General features: G+C 34.1%; 1 protein-coding gene across 1 annotated transcript in view; it reads left to right on the top strand.

Moving 5' to 3' along the window:
• Positions 1-37: 37 nt before the first annotated feature.
• The window catches only part of LOC110036060 (3-ketoacyl-CoA thiolase 2, peroxisomal-like), a 36,508-nt gene continuing 25,025 nt past the window's right edge, over positions 38-11,520 (top strand). The window contains exons 1-2 of the mRNA XM_020740406.1: positions 38-171; positions 335-411. Coding sequence (XP_020596065.1) covers positions 91-171; positions 335-411 — 158 coding nt within the window. The 5' untranslated portion in view covers positions 38-90. The remainder of the gene's footprint in view (positions 172-334; positions 412-11,520) is intronic.

Raw genomic sequence — 11,520 nt, 5'->3', positions numbered from 1 at the left:
ATATATATATACACGTATATATATCAGTTCGTTTAAAAGAGGGAAAGTAAGAGCCAGAGAGGAGAAAGTTGGGAACAGAGCGGGAGAGGGATGGAGAAAGCCATCGACAGGCAGGGAGTACTTCGCCGGCATCTTCAATCCTCTTCTTACGACCATTCTACATCACTTTCGGTAACTCATTCTGTAATCGATCGGCTTCCATTGGGAGGTTTCTTCCTCTCATTCTCTCTTTGAGCAGATTGGGTTAATCGGGGCTTAAATGCTCTAGATTTGTCCTGCTTTCAGTGTGATCCGAATTTCTTTTTATGATTTGAAGGGGTTTGCTATTGCGCAGGCGTCTGTATGTGCTGCTGGAGACAGTTCGGCCTACCAGAAGAACCATGGCTTCGATGACGATGTTGTTATCGTGGCGTAAGTTCATCTTCTTGCGCTTTGAGAAATAATCTGGTTGTTGCTCTAGTGATTTTGTGAAACCTGACTTCCGTTCTGCTTCTTCCTTATTTTTCTTCGAAGGTTTTCTTAATTTGTCTTTATGCTGTGGAATTTTAAATTAATTTTGGAAGGATGCTTAGTTCTGACAGCCAGCGGTGAGGTCTCTCCGATGTACTTTTGCGACGTCTGGAATTTTTTTTTCTTTTTTATTTTGACGTGGAATAAAGTATAGTAGATGCCTAAAATATAGTTCTTCTTTGAAAAATCAACTTTGGCTTCGATAGTTAGCTTCAAATCTCTGATTATGATTAATATAATTAATATTTAATTTCTCCAACCTAGAACCCAAGGCTCCATATTGTAGAAAACGTCAGAATTCACTGCGGATTTGCTCGAACAAAACTTTGCTTTAGCTAGCAGGACTACATATAGACCAACGCTTCTAACATGCATAAACAGATCACGATTCAGAAAATACAGATTAATGCTCCACGCTACGTTTCCAGGGCTTTGAAAATTCCACCTAGATGTAAAAATACTTTTAATGGGTCAACAGGGCTGCAAAAGAACCAAAGCACATTATGAACAACTCTAACTTGACTCAATTGATAATCCATTAAATTTGTTCAAATTAATAAATAAGTAAATTTGAATATTTTTTTAAAACACAAATTTTAAATGAAACGAACTTAAACACATCCCAACTCATTTTTTTAGGTTGATGAACAAACTCATTTATCATTGAACAAATAATTTGTTAATGCTTGATATTAAATTTGATCATAGTTCATCTCATATCTATTTGATATATTATTTAAATAAATTTAATTAATTATAACTTATTTAATTATTTGTTTCATAGCAATAAATTATAATTTACTATCAATTATATTTTAGTATTAATTATTAATTACATAATAATTTATTATAATTTAATATCAATACAGCTGTCAATTTAAAAAAATTTCTTATTTATTTATTTTAATGAACTAATTTATTAATATTTTTTTATATTAGTTGATTGCAATAAAACTTACATTATTTTATTTAGTTGATGTCAAATAGTTATATACTAATTCAAATTTTGCTCAATTGTTTATTTGTTAAAATTTATAAAATTAGATGCTAATAATTTTATATGAAAATTCCAAATACTCACTCTAATTTTGTGATTGCTTATTAACTTATTGAAGTATTCGTTCAATTAATATAAATAATCCAAGTCTAAGTCTGGTGTAATGATTAAAAAATTTAAACAAGACTAGTATGAATGAATATAATTGTGAAAGCTCGGTTTAAGCTCGAGTTGAATATGTGATGTTCGAGATTGCTATGAAATAAGTCAGTTAACCACACAAGTATATGTGTTGATTAAGTAATATACGAAAATAATTTCACGTATCAATCCATCTCACAGGAAAGGGTCAAAAATATTTTTAATTTGGGAAACTCTAATTTAGTGCACTACTAAACCTTGTTTGAGGTGATCTCAATTGCAGTGATGAGCATTTAACAATCCCAAGAGAAAACAACAAATAAAATAGGAAATAAGAAAGGAAACAACAAAAACAGGAAGTACTTGAGGATCATTCACAGGAAGTAAGATTCATGCTTCTGTGATTCAAGTATAGTGGTATCTTGACATTTTCCTATAAGATTTTTTTTTAGGTGATAATTGCCAACCATGGACAATATTCTTCTTATATCTATATTATAAGAAGAGTTGTGAACCATATTATGATTACGTTGGACTTAACCATCCAGTGTTTTTCAGGACTATTCAGATCCCCTATAGTGGTTGTAATTTTTTAGTGATAATGTCTATTTCACTAGGCTATTATGTGTTAACCTGCTCGTTCCACTAGGCGACTATTAGAAGTCCCAAATCACAAGAGTTTTTAACGTCCTAATTAGTCTGTTTATAAGTAAACTACATGCAGAAGGTTCAAAATAACATGCATAAGTCAAAAGTGCAGATAACATATACGAGAAAAATACATACAAAACATAACGAGAAATATTCTATCTTTGCATCATACAAGCATAAAGAGATTCAACTACTCGACATGAGAGAAAAAAAAAACATAGAAGTTTTCATTAAAAATGTTAAAGAAAAACTAGTGCAAGAAAGTATATCTTACAACCAAGTAATTACTCTCTAGAATACACTCACTCCTTGTACAATGATAATCACCCACAAGAACTTCCAACCAAACAGATGCAATTTTTATCACGCACAAAATCTTCTTAGAAACTCATAGCAAAGAAGGATCTAGAAGCTTTCCCTTTCAAGGAAGAAAAAGAAAATCATATGGATGAAAGTAGAACTCTCTTGCTACCAACTCTCTTAGGTAGTGCCCTAGCCAAATTCAACATGAAATCCCTTGTCTAACTAAACAAATTGCACTATGGTGTAACCACGACTTAGGTGAAGCAGCCACACAGAATGCGGGCGTAATTACGAGTTCTTAAGGGTCTGTTTGGAGCAGCTGCAGTTTATCCAGTTTATGCTGATAAACAGCTTATTTAGATAATCTGTTGATGACCAGCTGATCCGGATAAGCTGACTGACTGTTTGGTTTGTGCGTTTGGAAAACAGCTGATTCTGGATAAATGAACAATCTGCCCTAATCTGGATAAAGCTGTTTAGTTGTTTGGTTCGTGCGTTTTGTAAACAAAATATTTGCAGTTTTACAAATTTACCAACCTTCTTAATTCAAAATATTCTTAAATGTAAAGCTACAATTCTTTCATTTTAAGAGCCAAAGACATGTCCATAACAATTCATATGCCCAAATACTATACAAATCCATATAGTAACAATTTCATTTGCATTTACTTAAGAACAGGTACTATAATTTCAGCAAAGCACTCGAACCAAAAGCACTCAAATATCAGTTACAGATAAATTGAACCAACAATACTCAAATAACATCAAAGCACTCCAACAAAGCACTCCAGCCAATTTCGACAAAGGATCAAATGAATGAAAGATGAAGATGTGAAAAGCACTCCAGCAAAGCACTGTAGCACAGATTTCAGGTTTTTACATGTTAAAACATAAGAGAAAACAATGAAAATTTATAAACAAAAATATCTTCTTTCTTTTCCTATTTCTCAGCCATTTAAATTCATAGATGCAACACAATACCCCTTCTACTCTTCCAATTTATTTTCCAACTTCATATTTTCCTTTAATCTAACATGGCGGGCATCAATAAGTAGATAATGCGTACAAAAGAAAATGATTCCGGGAGCTAGGAGGTGAAGGATGTGCAAGAAAATCAAATTGATAAGCAATTTTGAAGGGAAAGGGGAATGCAGACTACAGAAACAGTTACCATTATGAGAAAATTTATCTATTGACTCACGAAGGTGCTCGTTCCTGCGCTCATCTAGCTCGGAACTCAGAAGCTTCGATACATTTTCACCTTACTAAGCAGACAAAGGTGAAAACAATGAAGGAGAAAGTGAGTGGAAAAGGCCCTTGTTCAAAATCAAAGTAGCAGAAGCCTTGATATCCCTCTACGCAAGAATCAAAAATACTTAACGTTTCCTGTTTGAGCCAAGCCACACGCCATGCCTGTCTTTGATTTCCTCCCCTTCGTTGGTCTCGCACGCTCCAAGCAGAAGAAGCAGAACGGAACACGATGAGGAGTGCCGAAAAAGCGGCTCTACGAGCTAGATCGCGAGATTCCAGGGCAGGGGAGTAATTGTGGACAAAACGCGGCAAGGAAGGCCACCAGCAAGATCATCCTCGCGAGCGACGTTAATCACAAAATAAAAATCACGATTTTCAAAATACAGGTAAAACGTGAGAAACAAATAGTAAGACGACGTTTTAAAAAACACCGCCGCACTTATAAGCGTCCCCAAATGAACCCCATGTTTATTATAAATCTTCAGCGCCTTAAGTTTCCCTTGGTCCTGGCAAAACCCAACAGAGTAGTGCACGCTAGCTCTCTTGCTTCGGAAAAAATATTACCTGACGCCACCGTTGCATACTATCAAGAACAGCCGTCTTCTTCCTATGGGTACACGCGAGCACAACACTATTTAAACTCCGCTTTCGAGTTCTCCTCTCTCGCACAGTTCGACAACCCTATTTCACGCACGATACCGCGAGATCACCACTTCTCTTCTTCTTCGGTTGCAGCTCATCCTAACAAAGCTCGCGAGGCTTATCCTCATCTTTCCTTCAGCTCTGATTCAATCGAGAGCTACTCGCTTGCATCTTCTCCCTCCTGGTCGACCTCGTCTTCCACCTCACGCGAGCACGGCAGTAGTGCACGAAGCCAATCCTCTTTCCTTCCTATTCGTCGTTGCTCGCGGAAGAAGCAACAAATTCGATCAGGTGCAGTAAGTATTGCACGACGAGGAAACCGCACGAACCTTCCTCCTCCTTCGGCTTCCTCATCCTCTTCTCTCACAATCAAGCTGATAACTTTCCTTCCTTCTTCCTTCTCCGATTCTTCTCTTGCTCTACCTTTCGTTTGGTTTCGGAAATGAAGATAGACTCCCAATTGAAAACCCCCTCTCGATTCTAGCTTAACGACGGTAGCGACGGTGAACCCACAAGCGGATTCATTTTTTTTTAATTTATTTATCTATTTATTATTATTATTATTATTTAAATTTTATGCTATTACAAACATCTAAACACAACTCACCGTTGTGTTCCGTAAAGTAAATATATACCATGTTGTACTTATTATGCTATCCACATCTTTTACCAGTTCTGAATCTATAAATTTGTAGATTGATCTCTGCACTTTCATAGCAAGATACCCTGTTAACCGTTTTCTTCAAGTACACGAGAATCCACTTTACCGCCTCCCAATGGTGTCTACCTAGATTGCCTATGTAACTGCTGATCACTCTCACTACATATGTAATATATGGTTTGGTACAAATCATCACGTGCATCTAATTTTCAACTGTAGAGGCATACAAAGTTTTCGCCATCTGTGTTTGCTTTGCTTTAGAGTTAGGTAATAGTTCCTTAGATGGTTTAAAGTAACTACGTAAGGCGGTGTTAACTGGTTTTCTCACTTATGTTGAACTTCTGTAGGGTATTCTTAAAATATTTTGCCTGAGACAACTTTTTTGTTTCTGTACTTCTGTCCTTGTTAATTCTCATCCGAAGGATCTTTCTGTTTAGACCCAAGCCCTTCATCTTAAACTCACTTAATAATTATTTTCTTTTAAGTCCCTAAATTTCTTCATATTTATACCTTCAATCAACATGTCATCCACATACAAAAGAACCAAGATATAACTATTATTGAAATACTTGATGAAGCCACAGTGGTCTACTTGGCACTTCAAGTACTCATATTCTGACATAAACTTGTCAAACCTCTTATATCATTGTCTCAGGCTCTGCTTCAAGGTATAGAAACTCTTCTTCAATCTGCAGAAGAAACCTTATTTGCCTGAAACCTTGTAACCCTGTTGTTGCACCATGTATAATTTCTCCACCATATCTCCCTATAAGAGAGTTGTTTTTTACTTCCATTTGCTCTAAATATAGATCTTTATATGCTATCAGAGTCAGTATAATCCTGATAGTTGTCATCTTCACCACTGGGGAAATGATCTATGTATAATTCTCTCATTCCTTCTGCTAGAAAACTTTCACACAAAAAGTCTTGCCTTGTAGCGCCTGCTACAATCTGACTCCTCTTTCAATGGGTAGACCCACTTATTGTGTAGTGTTTTTTTATCATATGGTAATACCATGTGATTTCAAGTCTGATTTGAATCCAAATACTACATTTCTTCATCTATGACACACTCTCATTCTCTTGAAACTTCAACTTGAGCGGTCTTCTTAAAGCTCTCTGGTTCATCCTCTCAATCCTACAAAAAAACACATGCCAAAATCTTCACTCTGATGCTTCTCACCTTCACCGAGAAAATGTCGAAAAAACTTACACTCGGGAACTACAATCTGGAACTTATAGCATTCGCTGCTCAAATAAACCTCTTAAGTCGAATCCTGCAATAACCACATTGAGAGCATAAGCACCCGAACTTGGGCGATGGAGCTCCAACCTCTCGAAAAGAATATGCCAGTAAACCGAGGCATAGGCGCAATAGTTATTGGGCGCAGGAGCACCCTAAGTGCAGTTGCGCCCATGGACGTTCACAAAGTTGTCCGTAGCTTGGTGCGAAAGCGCCAAATGCGCAGTTTACTCTCTTGCCTGCTGCCTATTGCTGTGGTTGTGCTTCCGGTTCTCCAAATCTGGTTCCACACCATAACAACTTGTTCATAAATCGTATGCACGTTTAGAACTGGAAACAACCAAAGGATTGTGGTGTACATATGAAATCGAGATAGTTGGAAAGCAGGAGTCGGATTGCACCTAGAAGCGAAAGGAAGGGTTGGATCACACTTAGGAAGTGGGATGGCATATAGGAATAAGAGGATCTGGATGTAGATGACGAGATCACTGCTTATAGTGATTCAATATAGAGTGCTCGATTTGACAATTTTGATGTAGATGACAGTTTGGATGCATATATGAGAAACAGTTATGATTCATGCTCGTTGGGAAGCCGACGAAGGGAGTTGATACAGTCGTGATTCTGTCTGTTAGATGACTATTGGAGAGGCTTCGACGGCAGTGAGAGCAAGCATAGGAGGTGGGGGTGTAAGTGAGTCGAGTCGAATCATGAGCTGGCTCGATAATTGGCTCGTTAACTAAGATAAGCTAACAAGCCAAGCTTAAGCCAGCTTCGACTCGATTCATTAGCTTGTGAGCCAACTCGTTTATAAAAAATATTAGTATAAAATATTTATTTAAAAATATAAAAAAGTAGTATTTTGTATTTTATATTAAATGATTTCTTATTATTTTTTTCCTAATTGCTCATTGTAAATGTCATTTTATTATAACACTACCTTAAAATAATATTATTTTTTCTTTTATAATAAACTAGTCGGCTCGTGAGCCTGCTCAACTTGTTAGCTTAAGTTCGAGCTCGATAAAATTAATCAAGCTCAAGCCAAATGTGCCTCGAGCTTGACTCGAATCGTTTACACCCCTAATATGAGGGCTTGTTGGCTTAAGGAGAGCTAGGGTTTGTTTGCTCGTCCTGGTACCATATTGAAAAGCAAACTTTGGGAAGAGAAAATACTTGTTTTTATAAGCTCGAGCTCGATAAAATTAATCAAGCTCAAGCCAACGGTGCCTCGAGCTCGACTCGAATCGTTTACACCCCTAATAGGAGGGCTTGTTGGCTTAAGGAGAGCTAGGGTTTGTTTGCTCTCCCTGATACCATATTGAAAGCAAACTTTGGGAAGAGAAAATACTTGTTTTTAAATTATTTACATTTATGGTATATATATATATATATAAATCAATCCCTCCTAATTTACAAACATACCAATTATATATAGTCTAAATTAGAAAAGAAAATAATTCTGAAATAAAAAATAAATAAACAAAAAATAGGAAGGGAATAAAACTAAAAATGAAATTTCTAAAGATATCTCCAATGAAATCTTTTCATAATTTTGTGAAGCAACAGGTCGGCCCACCATCGACAGGAGCTGAACTTCTCAACTTTCCACACTATTAAAACTTCTTGAGCCAACTAAGGCACTTTACAAAAAATTAACACCCCTTTAACATTCATTTTCTGAAGGAAGCTGCTTGGATGAGTATTTTAGGTTTGCTAACAAGAAATTCTGCATAGCACAATCAAGGCTCTTTGACATGCAAAAGTAGATAACTTTGGGAACCATTATTCATGGAGCTATGCAATTTTAATAGAGCTAACCATTTCTTTCCCACGCTTCTTCAATTCTTGCAAAGTTATCCACCCTTTCTAAATGTCAAGCCAAATGGCCGCCTTAATTCAGAGTGTCTACTTAATAGACTACTCAAGCAACAATGATGACTTGCCCTTTTATGAAGCCTTGAACTATAATTTATGTTTAATTATCTAATCTACTTCAATGAAGAATCATTTTTAAGCTCCCATGCATAGTGACTTGGTGACTTGTCTTTCTCGAGTTATTAGCTTATTAGTCTATAAGAGCAAACTAAGCCTTCAAATTTCTTGTATGATAATTATATAGTATGGAATACTTCATAATATGTAATGTGTATATATTTAATATTTTTGCAGTCATGATGTACACAAAAGAGGCTTAACATCATTTGTAGCTTGCAAAGAAAATAAATGAAGAATATTGTTCGTAGAACCTACTCTTAATGATATGAGTAAGATGATGAAAATGGAATAACTTTTAAATCTTGATTTCAAAAATATCTATGTATAACTAAGTATTAGTAACCAATGAGAATTACCTCATATGGTATTGTCTTTTGCCTTCCAAAGGGATTGATATAATTTAAATGCCCTGAAAAAGAACTTTTTTTAATTTACTTCTTTATGATGCTAGGGATTAAATCTTTGCTCACTTACTCAAATCCCCTTAAATCTAATTTCTATTAATTTAAACAAATGTTCTAATTTTGCAATAAAACATTGGTTAAAATTAAACATAAAGCTACACTCTGATTATACTCTCAAAACTTTAGAAAATGTTCGAAAATATCGGGAATATTATGGATGTTGTAAGCCACTTGTAAACAATTTAGTTTCATTAAGAGAAAATTCTATGTAGACATACAACGAGAAAGAAGACGATTCTTCTTTGAATCCTCTTTCTTCTCTTTTGACCTCCAACATTTAGAAGAGTCTCTCTCGGAGACCTACCAAGTTCTTTAATCCATAGCTATTTGAAGAATGATCAAACGTCCAGAGCTTTCAGTTTCTTTTATTACATCCCTTTATAGAGGTGGTAATGTCAATTACAATCGGAGGGCAAGAAAAAATTAATTTTATGAAACATAAAAATTATTACTTCAAATGTTGAGGTTTTGAGGTGGCAACGATGTTGCAACATTCACTGTGTACCACTAACTAGAGCTAGTTAGTGCTAGGCTGGAATCATAACTGCTCAACAATAATATTTTTGGTCATGGAATCTCCGTCTATTGGGGGATTCTTCTTTCTCTCAGCCTTAATTTTTCTTGATACATATCAATCATTAAGAGAAATATTCATACATACTAAAATAAGTTTCGTGTCGATTCACCACAATATTGAGTTTCTTTGCCCTGATAGATTCATAAAAAATATGGATTTTAATTTTGGCTTCTATCTTGAAAGGTTGGCACAATCCTTAAAAAAAAGCTCAAGTTCATTGCATCTTGAGTTGCCTACTAGAACTTTTAGTTGCTTTTCACTGTTTTAACAATGAGATGTTTCTGCGGAATTGATTCCCCATAAATTTTGATTCTTAATTCAATGTTAGAATCTTTTTAGTCAATATCTCTATCATCACAACCATCTATTATTATAGGAGCAAAACTTACTTGGGCAAGGATTCCTTACAATTTTGACACCATGGCTCACCACCCTTATATTCTTATTCAAAGATTAGTGCTAATGACGGTTCTACAATCTTCTTATAAACAATCTTCATTAACACCATGGATTGAAGTTCTTTTTGAACCTATTTCTCTGATATCAAAGAACGCGATTCATAACCACCAAGGCACCAAAGTAGGATTTGTTCAACTCGTCGAGTGGACAGGCACAAAGTAAGGTTTCTTATTTGATTTCTTATTTTGGAGCATGAAACAATGACATTTAATTATTAGAAACAATTAGACAAACTTATTAGGAGGAAGACAGTGTTTTGAAAGCACGTTTTTAATAATGCTAGGAAGATGATTTTCCTTTGAATCTCTATTCTTTGCTCTATTTCTCTCTCAAAGATTGTTATCTCTAACTTCTTTGAATTTTCTTATCCTTGGGAGTTAAAACAATAGCCAAAAGATCTAGATCTTTTAATTCCACCAACACAATCTTCTTTTTAAAAGGCAGGGATTGTAGATTGCAATAGAAATATTAGAAATTTATGTTTAACATTTATGACACAAATTTAAAAAATACATAATAGTCAAGATCTTTTAAATTCATGATTTTTGCAAATCTATTAAAAAAACTAACGCATATTTGTATTCATGATGATAAAATGTGATCTTGAAGAAATTTAATTTTGAAGAGATGAAGTTTCTCACTCTAATCCCTTGAAATTTTCTGTACTTTTTGATGGAGGGAAATATAGGAGGTGTGTTAGGAAGAAAGATGACACATTCTCTGAATTATGCTTTATTTAACAACCATTCATCAAGGGTGTTACTAACCAATATGATTTATGATAATTTAATAAATTAATTGATTTTTATTATTAAAATCAATGACATAAGTTAGTAACCCCTATTCATTTTATGGATTAAATGAGTTACAAATTTAATATCATAAGTTATGACTTAAGTTATGAGTTAAGATAATTAATAACTTAAGTTATCAAGAGTTACAAAAATAAATATCATAAGTTATGACATAAGTTATGAGTTAAGAAAATTAATAACTTAAGCTTTCATACTTAAGTTATCAAGAGTTACAAAAATAAATATCATAAGTTATCATAAATTATGACATAAGTTATGAGTTAAGAAAATAAATAACTTATGTTATCAAATTAAATCTCATAAGTTATTAAAAATAAATGTGAGTCATAAATTAAAATTCAATATTCTCCCACTTGGCTCACTTAATTTTAATAGTGCATAACATACTGCACAAAATATAAGATAAATCATTTTTTATATTGGTTAAATCATAAATTATTTAATAAGTATGAAATTAATATGAATCATGACGGTCGCACATCATATTATCGACATAGTCCCTTTCATGTATCAAAATATTAATTATATACTTAACATAATGAAAATTAACATCATGATCTCATAATGTCTATTAAAAGACAAATTCTGTTGAATATTATATAACTTAAAGTATACACTAACGATAAAAATAAGATTTATAAATATCTGAAACAAAAAAAATTAAGCCCAAAGTGTTAAAATATAAAAAGCATACAACTAATAAAAGGTTTTAGTAATGCCCATTCTCACGACATGTTCGTTAAATGTCTACGGTGGTAACCCTTTCGTCAAAATATCTTCAATCATGAGATTGGTGCTAATGTGCTCA

The sequence above is a fragment of the Phalaenopsis equestris genome, unplaced genomic scaffold (genome assembly GCF_001263595.1).
Source record: "Phalaenopsis equestris unplaced genomic scaffold, ASM126359v1 Scaffold202084, whole genome shotgun sequence".
In the NCBI taxonomy this organism is placed as follows: Eukaryota; Viridiplantae; Streptophyta; class Magnoliopsida; order Asparagales; family Orchidaceae; genus Phalaenopsis; species Phalaenopsis equestris.
The sequence above is the reverse complement of the archived record's forward strand: the minus strand, read 5'-3'. Positions and strand labels throughout refer to the sequence as shown.